Raw genomic sequence first — 17,817 nt, forward strand, 5'->3', positions numbered from 1 at the left:
GAAAACTCGGGATGTGGGAACCTTAGAACTGCCTCCAATACCTGAGGGGAACCTCCAGGAAGGCTGGAGAGGGACTCGTCACAAGAGTGTGCAGCAACAGGACAAGGGGAAAGGGTTTTAAACTGAAGGAGAGCAGGTTCAGACTGGATCTTAGGAAGAAGTTCTTCAGGACTAGATTGCCCAAGGAGGTTGTGGATGCCCCTCCCTGGAGGTGTTCAGGGGGAGGCTGGATGAGGCCTTGAGCAACCTGGTCCAGTTTAGAGGTGTCCTTGCCCATGGCAGTGAGGTTGGATGAGATGATCTCTGGGGTCCCTTCCAACCTCAGCCATTCTAGGATTCTATGATTTAAAAGATTACCTTTAAATAGAAGACTCCAATAGCCTTAGTAAATTGTCAAGTATTGCTAAAGACTGAAAAAAATCCATCTAAATAAACCTCTTGCTCTATTTTTCTGCTGTAATTTCAGTCAGAGCTGAAGCAACAATACCTGTGTAAGAAGTTGTTCTTCAGTCAGATTATTGACCCAACGTGTATATCGCTCAGTAGACCCCGGTGGCTCTCTTCTGACTTGGCAGCCGATAATCTAAGGCAAAATGAGACAAGTCACATAGTGTAAACTGCTGGACACCCCCAGTACAAAACCAGTAACCATACACCCACGTCCAAAATATGGCATCTCCAAGAATTAAGATTGTCTAAACAGCCCTTATTAGCCCCTTTCTGGATTCATAATATAATATAATATAATATCTCAGAGTTGCTCTGCTCAAATATTAAATAGTCACAGACATTCAAAGGTTGTCTCTAGGAAGCTAACACTGAGAAGCATCTTTCCAGTAGCTTCCGTACTGGGTATATTTGAAACATTTTGGTTGAAATTTTCAAAGGAAAATCATCCAGACATCCAGAATGCAAAATTTCAACCAAAACAGTTAAAATACGGCAAATGAAAATTGGAACTTGGATAACAGCAGACAATCGTACCAACAGTGCCACAGCTTATAATACTGTATGTTACTTATAATTAATATAAAATAAGGGGGGAAATATTATAATCTGTATTCTGATTTATCTCATTCATGGTGGAACAATGCAGACACCCTATTTTGATTTCAAATCAATATTTTTTTTGATTCACTGAAGTACTATACACCCATTCAAGCAACATTTTCTACTCTAATAGGAATTATAATATCCTGAACACTTATTGGCATAATAAGTAGCTTCCAATATGCATCAAACAGAACATTAGAATGATTTCATAGTACCTGTAACTGCAGAGACACGTATTAATGCAATTTCATACAAACACTGAACTGTTTACAAACCTCTGGTCAGACACAGAGGAAGCTGAGGAGAACCAAGGAGTGTGACCATACAGAACTCTGCTGTTTGCTCCCCCTGATGCTCTGCAGGCTACCCTAAACCTTCAGGGTACTACAGGAGGTAATCATATATGCAGAGCTGGTAACAGTTTATACCAGCTACTGCACTCCGGTGGTACTATAACTGTCCCTTTCTTTAGGATGTGATCAGTCACTGAGAATTAATACCAAAGATTATTAGCATTTCTGAACGCTGATTTCAGATAATCAAGTTCTGCTCAAGAACAGTGTGGAAAACTACTTTGTTTTTTTCTTCCATCCTAAGCATTCATAAGGAATCTAAGCGTATATAATGACCACAGCAAGTTTAAATCTTTCAGGTATCTCTATTTACAGAGCTTTAGACCCCATGCAGATGTAAGTAGTCAGGCTAGAATGCTGCACGTGCAGTTATGAAGACTTTTGATGTGGGAACAAAAATACCACAAGAAGAAGTACTTCTGTTCTGTAAGGATGATATTTATTTAAGAACAGAACTATATTCAGCACTCTTGCTGGTATTCATTAAGTCCTCATTAACCTTCTCTAGCATACCCGAGGATTTAATAACTTGCAAAGACACTTTAGAAAACTGTACATAATGTCAGAATGGAAAAAAATCCAAAGCACTTTTTTCTCACAAGGTATTCTAGAGAGAAACAACATGGAAAGTTAGTTTCTTTATTGGAATAGTCACAGCCTAAACTGAAGAAATACAGAACCACAAAAAGCTTACATGAGGTAAGAGACGAAAAGGAAAATCTCTATTTTTTTTTCCTAAACACCTGGTTTTCAGTTAGCAATTTTCAAGTAGTAAGAGCAGTGATCACTTTCTAAGCAACCTGAAATTCCATTGAGAGGTGAGGACAGAGTTTCATACTTTTATATTAATTTCTGACCAGTCTTATATTCACAAATGCTCTTGAAAGTTTAAGCAATCCAGAAAAAATGTTGAATCCAAGTGCTAAGCTAAAGGACTAATTCCTTAAAGTCCAAAGGAAAATTGGTTCAAATCTCAACTCCTTATTCTGTCAGGGAAAACTTAAGGGGTTTGATCCATGATCTGTACACAGACTCAAGGAGAGGTGAAGGCAGACAGAATAACTGCTATTAAACTGGATCTTGATGGCTCTTTCCTGCATCATACATAACTTCTTGTAATTTCTAGAGTTTGACCTCAGATTCTTAGCCATAATTTTGTACTCTTTCCATAGAGCCATATAAATAATTCCATTGCACACAGTGGGATGATCCCTGCCCTAGTCCTGCTGGCCACACTATTTCTGACACAAGCCAGGATGCTGGTGGCCCACTTTTTGTGACCCAAGTGCAGGACCTGGCACTTGGCCTTGTTGAATGTCATCCCATTGGCCTTGGCCCATTGATCCAGATCCCTCTGTAGAGCCTCTTTTTCTTTTTGATCTGCTTGAAGGTAGGGAGGCTCTACAATGCTAACAATATCACAGCAAAATACACTTACCAGTATAAATGCTTGGTATTGAGAACAGCTGCACTTTGATCTTGCGACACAGCAGGAAAATAACTACAAATGCCTAACAAAGTTAACATTTTGTAAGAAATGAAATGTTTGCACTTCCCTCTATCCTAACACAGCATTGAAATCTTTTGTGCAGCACACTCACTTCCTGCTTTCTTTGCATTTTCAGAACCAATACCACTCAAGACTGCTTTTAGCATCATCTCAAGAGGTATCTTTCACAGACAAATCTTAAAATTGTCTCTATGCAATCCAGTTTACTTGTAGATCCCCAGGCAAAAACCTGGGCTTCATCCCTTTCTGCTCTTCAGCCGTACCTTTCCTCTCCCAGTGGGGCCTCTGACTCATGACTGGGATTCTTGACTTAAATCATTGCAAGATAAACATCACCAACACAGAGTAACTCAACCTGAGCCTTTGATACAGCTTCTGCAAAGCATAGCTCATTTAACCAGCTTCTTTCATCTAATCAGTATCAGGATTATTTAAAGCACAAATTACTTCCTCTAGTTCCCCTATGTAAGGTGTGGCATCAGAAGCAACTGCAGAGTTTCCCATTTCCTCCATGTCTCACAGAGCTTTTATATTCACTTCACTGAATGTTTTCTTATAGCTTTTAAATTAAGGACAAAGTTTTTTCACTGTTGCTTCTTTCACAAATTTTAAAATACTTGGATAAAAATGTTTCTGACCTATTTTATACCCATTCAGACTTCCAGAAAGTACAAGAAACTCTCCATACGAGAAACATTTTGACAATGCAAAAATGTAGCTTATCCAAATTTGATATTTTTGACAGCATTAGACAAGTTTATTGTTATTATCCCAAATGTTCACTGTATACTGCCATATACATGTGCCTAGATTAAACTGTGTAATACAGACAACAATTGCTATATGCTTCATACTCCAACTCAAAACTTGCTGCAATTCAGTATTAATATTAATAGAAGAGTTAATATAATGTATATATAATGATTGATATTAATAGTTGTATAGGAAGCAGTAACATGAACCATAACCAAAAAATTTTTCTAGCTCATAGCAAAGAAGTACAGCAGCTTGTGGAAGAGCTGAACTCCAATCAGGAAAGAAAATCAGGACAATAAATTTCTGCTACAACATCAGATAAAGTCACTCAATTTCTACACAGACCATTAATTTTTAATTAATGTATTAAGTATAAATTACAGCTTATTTAGCTGTTCCACTTAATTGCAATCAGAATTGGCCTCTCTAGAAAGAAATAAAAAATAATTTATAATTTGTGGAAGTAAGTGATAGGCAAAAATATTAAGAGCATAAATTAGTGGTCTGGTTTTATCTTAACTACAAACAAATACATATGCCAAAAAGCCATACGAGTAACTTTTAAAAATAGAAATGGCTTAAAATGAGCTTTGTGGGAAGAAATGGCCAAATACAAACATCCATCTCATGGACCTCCAGCTACCACTTCACAGAAGGACCAGGCCTCTAGTATCTGCCAGTCCTGTCTAGATGGTTTCAGACAGCCAAAGTTGTCAAAATAGAATTAGATGTTTATCTTTAGACACCTGAACCTCTCTTCTCTAATAACTCTACCACTTCACATGATTAGGAGTGGAGTTAATGAATTGTATCTAAATAAGATTATCGGGATCAAAGTAACGAGTAGGAACTTCATGCTACTCACTTTTGGGAGTCAGAGCACTATAAAACTAATACAATATAACTATGATACAATTAAAACAGTACAAATAACCATCTAAAACTAGAATAATGGGGTTCTCCATGAAACAAGATGCTCTGAATTGGTCACAGCACACTGGGTTAGCTGTGATGTATGAAATACAAATCTAACGAGCACATTCAATGACTTGTTGAACAATACAAAGGTCAGAGTTCTGATCACATTCAGAAGAAGCAGGCAGGATGATTACATTCATTACAAAATTGTATCATTAGCACATACAGTCACTGTTCTGTGAGTTACAAAACTGTTCCACTGAAATACAGTATTTCAGTCCTATACCCGACATGTACGAAAATCAGCCTTCCAGACCCAGAAGCAACATCAGCCATCAGCTTACAGGGCAGAACCTGCTCCAACTTTTTGGTAGTGTTTGGTTTTAAATGCAATATCAAGGTAGAGATGTTTCTTGTTTTCAATATTTTAGGGTTTTATGTTTTCCCTTGCACGTATCAATGGAAAAGGAAGCGGGAGAGAGGAAGCAAAGATTAAGTGACTTGACAGTAATTAAAACAAACACACTTTCAGCAGATGTGGCATTTTTGGTTTTTTAATCACTACAACTTCCTTTAGCAAAAAAAAAAAATCTTTCTTATTCAAGAGACAGAGTAGGGGTCAGAACCCTTCTGTTGTACTAAAGATGAAATGAGGATGAAAAATTAATAGGTCTCCAATTTTATCCCATTTTTTTTCCACCGTAGTTTTAGAAAAAGGGGAACTGAACCAAGACAGGCAAAAGCATAAACTCTCTGTAAGGTAGTAGGCACTAGGTGTATACACATACATATGGTTTCTTTATATAATGTTCTCTTTTTAGGAACTTTGTTTTACGAAGTTTTTTTTAATTAACCAACTAACAATGCTATTGAAGCAGTTATTGGAAAAATACATATTTTTAGCAAGGAAAAATCCACAGCTTTCCTGTACAAAATAAATTGCTTTCCTCAACTTATGGTATTAAACGAAATGTGACTTTCAAAGGTTATATAAAGTACAAAACTTTCTACATACTGAGAGCATGCAGTGATGAGTTTCATGTTAGAAATATGAGTGAATGACATGAATCTACAAAAGACTGTAACTACTTAGTGAAGCTTTGCTCAGAAGTATCTAGGATCAGATGTAATGATAATGTTCTGTGAGAAAAAAAGACTATTCAAACAACAAGCAATAGAGGAAGGATTGTGTCTAGTGCACAATACCTTTTTCACCAATATGCCTGTTTGTGTATCCACAGAGGGAAATTTCCTAACACAAAAAAAGCTAATAGGAAACATTCACCTCATCCTGAACGTTTAAGGGTAGCTTTGGTTAATCATGCCTACGTCTTGATGTATAAGGGAAATGCAGGTGTCACCTGTGCTGTCTCCAGACCCTACTACCTTTATTTTTGTTGTAGTAATTTCTACACCCCCCGCAACTGATGCAACACTGCAAACATCCTGAGACTCAGAAGAAAACTTGACAGGGGTGTGTTTTGTTTGGGCTTTTTTCCTCTCTCTTCCCCCTGAATTGATTTCTTTGGGTCTCATTCATGTAATATTTTAAATATTACTTCATTGTATAAACTTCTAGAAAAGTTTAAATTTTATTTCTGGGTACACACAGCCCCCTAAATAGGTATGTATAAATACAAATTTTTATATATCAGTTTAAAAGATCAGCAAAGCTTCAGGTATCGGTGCACTACCTCTAACATCGGCTGTTACAGGTATTCAGCAGTGTCCCTAGCATGTTTTATTGGAAGTGTCACAGAAATCTACCCTGAAAAGGGCAATTGTTTCAGAAAGTCCAGCATTTCTTTTCAAGTAGACTTACAAAATATGCTTGTAGCCTAATTTTTAATTGCACAGCTGCAACTCAGCATTATCTCGTCAGATCACTCATTTCTCACAGGAAACATGACTAACAATCTGCCACAAGTCTTTATTTGGAATTTACACAGGACAGCTAGAACTTTATCACACTAAGTAGCATAATTGTAAAGCGAAGATTTAACCATTAAACTATCTAAATATTGGGTAATGTTTTCAGCCAATGGTAATATGCATTATTTCATTCATTTTAAATGCAAACAAATAATTATACTTACATTACTAATTTGTTTCTTCAACCAATTAAGGAAAAGAAAGAATATTTGGAATTATATGCTAAAATCTATTTTAATTGCAGAATACTGGAGCAGACAGGCAAGATCATCTTGCAGAAATCTATCACTTTTGCTCCTGGTTCTGCTTCTTACTATTCTTATACAAGCAAATAATTAAAGCTAAATCCATACTTTGTAAAAAAAAACTGTGACATAAATATATACATACATATGTATCGAGGATATTATTGGATGGTTTTCCATCAAATTGTGATGGTGCTAGAGAAGAACCTGTCCATAAAACGCTAACAAATAAGGAAATAAAATTGTGTCAATAGTAACCATTCTTGCTTAGGCCTGATTTAGCCAGCATTTAATCAAATTTCCCTCATGTTACCATGGATTTCATTAGAAGTAACACCAGTTACAGAATACACAAAGTTCCTTCAAAATTCATATTTGGATAATGTGACAAAATTACAGAGTTATTAGTCCAAAAAACTGTGTTACCTGAAAGGTGAAGAGAGATTTACCAAATATAGCTGTCTGCTCAGTACACTTCACTCTGAGTTCCAGACCAGGACATGGTGATCACAGTAACTAAAACATCTGCTTCAATGAATAAGAAACTTATATGGCACAGCAACAGCTAAACAGACTAGATATTTATACCAACATTAAGATTTTGACCTTACTAAAAACAAGACTTGAAATTTATGTTGTTGAAAATACTGGAAGATTTTATTTAAATCATATTGTGTTTGTCTAGAGGGCCATGACTTTTTCTTTTTTAATGCAGAATGAAATTATTTAAGATACTAGTGGCTTTAAGAAGGATTTTGTGATCATCATTTAATGCAACCAAAAAGGAAAAATAAATGGAAGGAAATGTTTTTATGTGGTTAAAATCTGTCCAAGTATCTACTGGGGGAAGAGGGTGCTAAAATGTATTTCTTCTCCCCTCCATTTTCAATGAAGGAAACTGTCTTCTCCAAAACACTTGGCACCTGTGAGGTAATTTGCATTAGGTGTAAAGACACAAAACACACCCTAGTGTATTTAAAGTACGTTTTTAAAATTTAAAACACGTTGATAGTGCCGACTCCCCAGACAATCCCTTAGGTCAGATGAATATCCATTTCCACAGATGTTCTTATCTTCCAGCAATCCATTTTAAGAGCACCTGTTAAACATTGTACTTGGCACTGGTTCAAGTCCAAAGTCCACAATAGATTGTTACAAGTGTGTTTTTAGTCCATAAAAAAAAGACTCATTAAAAAACAGGGAAGTCCGAATTTTCTTTTGTGAGTTTATATGAGAAACAAGAAGTCAAGGTGGTGTAATCAGAATGAGCCCAGCTGAGCATCACACCACACCACACGCACATTTAAAAGGGATGTTGTGATGTGTATAAAATCATGAAGTACGAACGGGACACGTTGAGAAAAATTTGAAGTAAGTATCACTGAAGAGACACTACAGCAAATCCATAGGTATTACAGTAAATTAAATGAGATTCACAAGTTGTTTTTGAAGGCAAATGAGTAAGCCCCGGTAGTAATAGCTTTTTAATAGATAATTAGCTCATGTAGGAAAAACCACCAGGCCACAGAAGCCCTCACTGAAACTCTGGTGTCCTGGCTAAACAAGATCTAAGGGCTTAACCTCTACGCTAGGGCCAGTGCACATGTAATCTGAATTTGCTGCAAATTAAGTAAACTCTGCATCCCATCAAGCTGCTCACACAGGCAGGCCTTTGCATAAAGCTTCAAAACAGTCAAAAGGAGTAATATCTTTGCATATTTTCTATTTTAAAACTGATTTCTCTTGTGTCTGTAGCTTCATAAAGTATGACTGGATTAGTAATAGTTACCAGCATGGCAAAATACCTAAACACAAGGAGAAAGGGATCTTGATTTTCAGACATATTATGCTTCAGACATAATTTTAAAAGTGAAATATGCTGAAAGTCTACATTACAATCAGACATTGAATATCAAACTTGAGTAATCATATGTGTTCGATGGGGTTATTGGCATGTGGAGGCCATATTAAACACAAATTTAATTACAAAGTGGTGCAAGTCGGGATGTTTCTCATTTGGGATATTTGATTAAATGTAGAACAGACTTAAACTGACATTGTGACTTTGAAAATGCACTGTGGTTTTTCAGAAATACCAAATTAAAAAGACTCTTTAAGGAAGCTGCCTAATAAAAAGCAAAGACACAGATGAATTCCAGCAGATCTGGGTGACATACATAGAAAGGCCAAACTAATGGAAATCACTATAAGAATAATATTCTTACATTGTCAAAAGAATTTTCATATTCTTCAGTGCAGAAAAAGAAAAGGAATTATATTTTTTCCTCTTAAACATACTCTACTGTCACCAAGTCAGAACAAAACCTTCACACAAATGCTGCTCTAGTTTCTACCCTCCATCCCAAAAGGTTATTGAAAAATTACAAATAACTTTTACAAATCTCTAATAACATTTTCCTAAAGTCTGGAAAAAAAAATTATTTGGGGCAATTGAGAATTGTAGGTAATGACCTCAGGAATATAATCTCATTTCCCCCTCCCCGTTCCCACCAAGGATGGGCCAGAGCCCCCTCAGATCTACTTAGCCTATGTAGCGGAGCAAATTCCTACTAGCAGGGTTAGGCAAACAAATTTGATCTATTCATCTACCCTTCAAGATACGTCAGAATCCGAGTAATTTATCTTTAATAGCTGTTATGTGAATGTTTATACTAAATCTAAACTTGCTAGGACTTGCCTGGGCAACACACACTGATCTGTCTCAAACATGCTGAGTAAGGGAGACAGAAGGAAAGCTGATGCAAATTAACCAAGGAGAAGCAAAGATTACTTAAGTTCTGCATGAAGATTTTAACCAACATCATGTCCTAAACAAAAGCATTTATCAAAGAAAAATCTAAAAGCCGTATGAAGCAACTGGAAGACAAAACAATAAAAGGGAGATTGGTAAAGCCTGGCCTTAAGCAGATGGCACAGAATGAGAGATCACCAGCAACCATTAACTTGTTGCACATAAGAAGGATGGAATTTAGGTGGAGGGACTTTCATATCACACCAAACGGTGAGGTAACATTTCAACATTCTGTTTAATGACAGTTTAGTAAATCTTCACATATGCTTATTATCTTTTCACACCTGTAAAATTACATACAAGATACTAATGACCTATTTTTGCAGTCCAGACTAAAACACTGGCTAATTTGAGAAAATGTAATAAAATCCCTCAGGAGTAAAGGCTCAGACTACAGAACAATGCTGTTGACCACTTCCTTAAAACAGTAGATGAGGAATGGCAAAGCCACTCTGGAGGCATATTTGCATCTTCTCACTCCTGAATGAAGCCCTTGCCCATTGCATCACCGTCCTTCAGTCAAACAAAAGTGATCTAAAGCTCCTGAGAGCATGTCTTTCAGAGGCAGATGCAGCCTGTTTGCCCATGTTCCTGGCTGACCAGAAACTTTAAAGCTGCTATGAGAGTAGATCCAAGCCCTGCTAATGCTGCTGTGAGGCAGGAAATGCTGGCTAGAGTTCATCACTGCTCTAATCGCAGTGTGACCAAGCTTCTGTCTGCTGACCTCTCCACAAAGTGCAACGTCATTCTGTGATCCAAATATGCTCAATAGTTCATGAACATATTTAGACTTTAGGTCACTTCTTAAGGAATTTCCTAAAGATCTGTAACTCCATTAAAACAGCAAAACACCTAATGAACTGTTACAGTTTAGAAAACAAGAAGAACCAGGTGAAACTCCATGAAAATCCATACAAGTTTTAGAGCTTCTGAATTCCAATTAGCACTACGTAACGAAAGACTATTTTAAGAACAATACATAGGTACAGGAGACGTGCATCATCTCAGTTTGGCTAGCTCTAGCCATACAAACAAGACTATCTTAAACATTCATTTATTCTGTCTAATGAACAAGTGCAATATAATTACCAAAACTCATAATAACAGTTTTGACTTCCCAGAGAAAATACCTAAGAAGCAGCACAGTGTGTAATCTGAGAGGTTATCTGTTATTTTCAGGACTGCACTAACATTAGACTAACAAGAAGACACAGCAAGCAAAAGGCTTTAAGATCTTTCCAAAAGTGACCAAATTCCATTGGTATGTGGAATATAAAAATCACTACACATTGAGGAGTGCCAATATTCCCCAACTGCTACTGTTGACTGCCAGTGTATAAGGTGGCCTCCCTCTTTACATTTTCTTCCCATTTTTATTTTTTATTCCATGCTCCCTTTCATCATGGAACAGCCTGGCTTGGCACTAAATAGATAGAACCATCTTCTGCCTTTTATTCCAGACTTGTGATACTAAGCAGGAACAAAAACCCCCATATTAATGTGATACATTATGGCACAGCTGCTCAGTAAAAGGCTCCACTGAAAAGTTTCTGTTGTACGTACCGGCATTCTAGTGATCAGAAGAGTTTCTACACATGCAGTTACACACCTGAGATAAGATGGAAACAGTTGTGTGGATGTTTTTTCCACTAGTTGAGTACACCATGTCTTACCTAGTCAGCAAAACAAGTAATTTAGAACACACTATTTACACACAGTGCTCTTTTTGTATACAAAACAATCAGTGCGCACTCTGACTTCAAGAATTGCTCTGATATGCAAGACAGCACACATGGAAACCTGTCTAGACTACCTAGAACTACCTCCCTCCCTCCAAGGACAAGAGCTAGATTCAAAATACGGAACTCACTGACAGATGATATAAGAATGTCTATAAATAGTTTTGCACTCAGAACAAAACAAAGCTCAGTGTTTGTTAAGCCACTGCCACAGAACGGCTTTTGTGGCATAACTCATACAAAAAAAAAAAAAACCAACTCTGTCGATGTAAAAAGAGTTGAAACATTGTTAATCTTCAGTTATTTTGAAAAAGAATCAGATTGCACTATCATGATAGCCATATAAACACTAGGAATGCTGATCTTAATAGTTCTGTTCCACATGAGTATCTCCTTCACATAACACTAAAACTTCATTTGAATTATACCTGTAAGAGTGGATCTACTAATTTTGTTGTATACTCTTCCTGTTGCTACTAAGAAAATCCTTACTTGCAATTTCAAATAGCAATTTAAATGAATAAGGTGGAAGCTAAAAGGACTGACAGAAGGAACAATCAATAGAATCTGATCATTTTAGCCACGAAAAAAAAGAGAAAGTGAAATGATTCAGGAGTGCTCAACAAGCAATAGGTAATGCAAATGAGGGAGGGGGGAAATCAGTCTAACACATAACAGGAATGTGTAATTGTCCAGCCAAGTAGAACAGCACAGGGTAGTGTGACAATACAAAAAAACCTCTTATCTATTAGACTCCATCTTTCAAAATGATTCCATTTCTTTGAATTAAGAAAAAAAAAAGTACCATGCCTTTGGCCTGGAGTTGTGCCTTAAAAAAAGGATCAAGCTCAGCTCTCTCATTCAATTGTTCATGTCTCCAATTCATTTGCTGATTGCACAATATTTGTTTACAGCTTTTCCAGAGGTGGATGAGCAGGTCTGTGCACTAGCAGTGCCACGCACTGTTCATGTTCACTCAATCCAATCAGCTATCTTAGAGTCATATTAACCATCAAAGATATGCAGAATTTAGTCGGTTGGTTAACACATGCAGATAATGCAATAGGTTAAAATGGCCTTAGGCATTGCAGCTCTTGAGCTAAATCCAAGCTACAGAATATGCCAAAAATCTGCTATATAGATGCAAAACAGCGAGAACTTCTCATTGAAGAAATGTGTGAATGGTTATACTCAATGTTCTCTCACATGCCTAACTATCCTACATGACTGAGAAATAGGCCAGTAATTTCACAACAAAAAGAAAGGTGTTCATTCAGACACTGATATACCTTCACCTCTTATTCAGCCAGTGACAACACAAGGAAATCATGTTTTATTACTTCCATTGCTCACATTTTGATTCCAGCTGTTGGGAAGACACGGCAGATAGTGAGGAAGAGCTGAGGAAGAGCTTAGCTATTTTATAAGAAATTCTGCAGAAAGAAAGATATTGAAAATCTGAAGCCACATGCTGCTCATGTGTACCGTCGTAATGTATGACTGCACACATACACTCAAGTGAAACAGTGGTGAGAGGAAGAATAAAGTAACACCATGCCCAGCAGGCAATATGAGGTCCAAACATAGTATGGCTCTAAGACAGATGGAAAGCCAGTGGATTTCGAGTGTGAATAGTACATCTCATTTTAGCACTCATCTTTTCTCCTTCTAGTATCTGGAATCCTTAGAAAACAGAAAAACTGGAAGAATATTCCAAGGGCTGCACCATTCTTGAAAGTCTCCGTAGCGGCGCAGGGGCTTGGCAAAGAGTGGCCAGGTACCAGTGCAGCTCAGGAGTGCAACACATCCCCAAGAAGCTCTCCAGTGCCACTCGAGCTCTCCAAGAGTGTTCTCAAACCACATCCAGTGATTTCACCTTGGCATGCCCACAGCAGGTCTTGATGCAAGCACTGAGCTACACGATAACCTGGGAGAAGATACCTCTAATCTCCTCTCTCCTTGTAACAAGAAGCTTTGGGAGTTCTTAAAGGATACTACTCTGCTCAAATAAAGTAACAGAATAAATGTGGGACAGAGGCATGAATGACTGCATTGTGTGTGTGTGGTTTGGGAAATAATTTCCTGGGCTACTCCAAACTCAGAAGCCATGTTGAATAGAATATATTGGTATACGTACACAATGCTGGATCTCCTCCAGAAGAACACAAATAAAATAAGATATGAAGGCTTGATTTTTTTCAGAATTAAGGGAAACGTGATCTTGAATCTTCCCACTCATTAGCTGCCAACACAGCATACATGATTTGTGGTTGGTAAATAAGCAACACCTGGCTTACCCCTGGATAAATGGGATAGATGCTGCTTCCAGGGATAAACAAAAACTAGTGTGAGATGTTTTAGCAGCAGTTGTTCATTCTCTAATAACAAAGGCATTCCTTATCTGATTAGAGCATAAGCAATTTGGAGGCACGCTTGTATGCAGCATAACATAAGTGCACATGTGCACTGGACAATCAGTGCCAAAAGGTTGGCAGCTATTATATTTTCCATAGACAGGACAATGGCCCCAAGATTTCAAACTGCTCAAAGTAGGTATTCATACTGAGCTAGCAGAGCTTAAGAATTTGTAGTATAAATACAAAAGTTTCAAAAACTTGTGTCTTCCAAGAGCGTCCTATTTATAGAATCCTTGTCAAGAGGACTTGGAGATAATGTAAAACATTCACCAGAAGACAAGATGACAGAGGTTCTAGAGAGCTGCATTTAATAAAATCACAATGTAATTTGTCTTTTGAGATCCAAAATCCTCCACTGTAAATGTTGAGTGGCAGAACAGTTCCATCCCACAAGATTTTTTTTTTTTAAAAGTCTTCCAGATAAGAACAGCTTAAAAGAGCAGAAATTCATTTGTTCTTGCTCTTAAAGCATGATTAAGTAGTCTATGATACAGGAAATGAGGCTGATAAAGCTACAGGCAGCTGCAGTGTTACCCCAGTCATATGCCAGTACCTGAAGCTGGGGCCAAGCCCCTTCTTTTTCAGAGCTAGAAACACCAGTTTCTTTGAAGAACAACTGGTTGGGGAGTCACTCCAAGTGCATCTGGAATCTTTGGTTCTGCTGTTTACTAATCAGGCTTCAAGTCAGGGTAAGGCCATCTGCATTTTAGAATGACAAGAAAGAGGAAGAACCTCAGGTATTAGGATCTGGGAGAAAAAAAGGTGCAAAAAGACTTTTCTACCTTTAAATCTATAGCAGTAATGACAGCAGACTGAAGCCTCCAGTATTGGAGCCCACTGGGAATATTAGTCTTCAAATCTGTCTCTCAGTACAAATCAAAAAGGCTAGGGTGAGCAATGAAATTTCTGCAAGCACACTGAGACTACATGAAGTCAAAAATCCAGGTCAGGAGAAGTTGCAAAACAGTGGAAAGTCCAAGTCTGCAAATTAGAATTTCAGGAACAAACCAAAAAAAGCTCACTGCTTCACAGGCATTTCTCAAGCTTCTGCTTTTTTTTTTTTTTTTTTTTTTTTTCCCCCCCCCCCCACCTACTCTGGCTTATCATACTGACTGAAGCTAGGGTCAGAACTCGAAACACAGAACACAATTTATTCAAACATCCCCAACCATCTTCCAGGGCCAGAAAATTCAATGGCACAATTATTCTGAGGACAGTAGAGTTTATTCTTTTAAGAATGGCAGTCCACCATGACATTGGTCAGCAGATTTGTGCCAGAAAGTCAGCTTTTCTTTTCTCAAAGTAACTTAAGTTGTGTCAGAACTAGAGGGGTTCTGGACCAAATTAATCTATTTGCTTGCCAGGAGCAGCTGGATGTGTTCCTAATTCTCCTTTCAGGCCTTTGAATTTGACTCCTGCAAAACACCACATTAATCCAGCACAGGTATACTGCATAGAGGCATTACATTGTCTACACCTGTAAAATGGAAAAGCACATTCTGTTCAATTCAAACAGAAATTCATTTTTACCTTTATAGGGTTCAAGAACAACAGAAAATCCTTACACCTGAAAGGCAGCAATAAAAGGCAAGAAACAATAGAAAATAAAAACCAGTTGAAGTCGAAAGAAAAAAAAAAAAAAGAAAACCAAGGTCATTGCCCAAAAAGCTGTGAGGAATCCCTCTGACTCAGTTCAAAGGTGAGAGAAAGTGATGGCAGGAGACAGGCTCTACCCAGAGGCACTATCTCTATGTCATATGTGGAGCACGCACACATCTACCATTTCTCTTTGGGTTTAAAATCTCAGGACTTTCCATTCATCTCTGAGAATTTTTACACTTTCCTAAATGGAAGATTTCCGGTACTAGTATGTCAGATAACTGAAAGGGGAAACCCCTTATTTCCCATGCCAAATCAGGCTGACTTTAGCTCATTTTCTTCAGTAAGGCACAATGATCAAGTTAAGCTTTGCCAACAGGCCAGCAGAGTGTATTTGGTCTGGCTGGGGTGGAGTTAACCTCTCCTAGAGCTGCTCTCACAGTTCTGGGCTGTGTGTTGGTCGTTAGCAAGGTGTTGATAACACACTGGTGTTCTGGCTGCTGCTGAGCAGTGCTCACAGCCCATCAAGGCTGTCTCTGCAACTCCCCCTCCAGTAGGCTGGGGGAGGCAAGATCTTGGGAGAGGACACAGCCAGGACAGCTGACCCCAGCTGACCAAAGTGATATTCCAGACCATGTAGTGTCTGCTCAAGGATAAAAGCTAAGGAGGAGGCATTCTTTATTATTATGTTTATCTTCTGGAGCTACAACTACATGTACTGAATCACATGTACAAGTGGCTGGACATCCCCTGATGACAGAAAGTAGAGAATAAATCTTTTGTTTTCCTTGGCTTCCACACACAGCCTTTGCTTTTGATTTTATTAAACTGCCTTTATCTTTGCCCATGAGTTTTTTCTACCTCATTTTCTCCCCCCTTGCCTTGTCCTGCTAAGGAGGGGAGTGATGGAGCGGCTTGGTGGGCACCTGGCATCCTGCCAAGGTCAACCCACCACACGTACCACACTAAGATAGGACCACAAATTTAGATTAGTTTAGAATGGGAAGAAAAAGTTTACATTGCTTAGAATCTACCATGAAGACATACCCTTCATTCTACTCAGGCACTCATTATTAATTATTTGATTGTCATTTAATAGTTCATACTGCATGTTGTTAGGCACTACAGTAGAAGAGAATATAAACGAAACAGTTTAAGTGCTTTCTAAGTAGACTACAGACAGTTTGGTTGAAGTTAGTCTAATTTAAAAGAAATCTGACTATACAGATAGGGAAGTCATATCAGTAAGAAATATGATCTCTCTTAACAGTAGTTTCCATAAAACCAGCTTAGTGGAGCAACTTGCTTCTCTGTTTTTTTGGCATTATACTGCAGAATTACATTAACTGATTGATATCAGAACAAAAACAACTTTCAACGTATCATTTTATTATGTTCATAATGTGAATTAGGTTAACTGCTACTCAGGTACTCCTAAAACTATAATTTGATAAATTGGATTGTAAGAATCATCAGGTTTCATAAGAGACCTAAAGCAGGTGGTGTGATGAGCAGGTACACAACTCACCACTAGGCAGCAGGTGGTTTGGGAGACTCTCCTCAGCTGCAACAGCAGCAATAATCACCACTTGGAAGCAAGTGTGTTTCAGAGGAAAAGTTCAAAAGGTATTTAATTCCCAGCGAATGGTAATCCTAAAACTGTCTGGTTTGTTCTGTGACCAGCAGGTTCTGAGACCTTCTTGACAGATCAGGTCAACTGACCTTTCCTTTCCAGAAACCTCTTGCACATGAAATAAATCTCACGAGAGTAAATAACAAAGATGTGAAAATAATAAGCTTATTTTTGCTGAACATTGTTAATAGGAAAGAAACTCAGCTTTCAAGTGTATAAAGGAGTGTCTCTGCCAATAACATTGACAGATAAAGTAACTGCCCTAACAAATTACTTATATTTATTATCTTCAGGTAAGTAGAACATATACACAAACTTTCTAACGGATACTGGCCCTAATCACAGAAATCTATTTAAATTTAAAATTATATAGATCATAAAACAACTATCTCACAGAATGTTTCTGATAGCTTTTCACATGAATTAAGAATGGCATTTTCATGAGGTTTTCTTTCTTTCAATTTAACTGTACACCAATTTATTAATGATAACAACCCATACATTCCTTAGAATTTACACTTTCTTAAATATTAAAAACAGATATACCATAGCTGTAGCCAATCCTTTGCAGCTTTTCATGTCACTTAGTAAGGCTAAATTAAAAAGGCATTATCATTTAGACTACAAACATTATCAAAACCTGTACATTCATTTGGAAAAGAATATCACTGTCATAATGACATTTGGTTTACTGAATAGAGCAACTAAACAGAGGAAAAGAAGTTCAATCAAAGCTACTATTCAGTGCAAGGATTAAAAATAAAAGAGAAGAATACACTGGTTATTGCTTTGCCTCCACCAGCCCTACTGTGAAATTTTCATATCCTTTTAAAGATGCATCCAGCACTCT

The 17,817-nt window shown here is 37.6% G+C and overlaps 1 protein-coding gene across 1 annotated transcript in view; it reads right to left on the minus strand.

The window, feature by feature from the left end:
• Positions 1 to 487: 487 nt before the first annotated feature.
• LOC103775606 (UDP-GlcNAc:betaGal beta-1,3-N-acetylglucosaminyltransferase-like protein 1) overlaps positions 488 to 17,817 on the minus strand; it is a gene marked incomplete at its 3' end in the record, with an annotated part of 34,256 nt that continues 16,926 nt past the window's right edge. The window contains exon 6 of the mRNA XM_008943068.1: positions 488 to 583. Within this exon, the coding sequence (XP_008941316.1) occupies positions 488 to 583 (96 nt within the window). The remainder of the gene's footprint in view (positions 584 to 17,817) is intronic.

Source organism: Merops nubicus, unplaced genomic scaffold, assembly GCF_000691845.1.
Source record: "Merops nubicus isolate BGI_N331 unplaced genomic scaffold, ASM69184v1 scaffold20356, whole genome shotgun sequence".
NCBI lineage: Eukaryota > Metazoa > Chordata > Aves > Coraciiformes > Meropidae > Merops > Merops nubicus.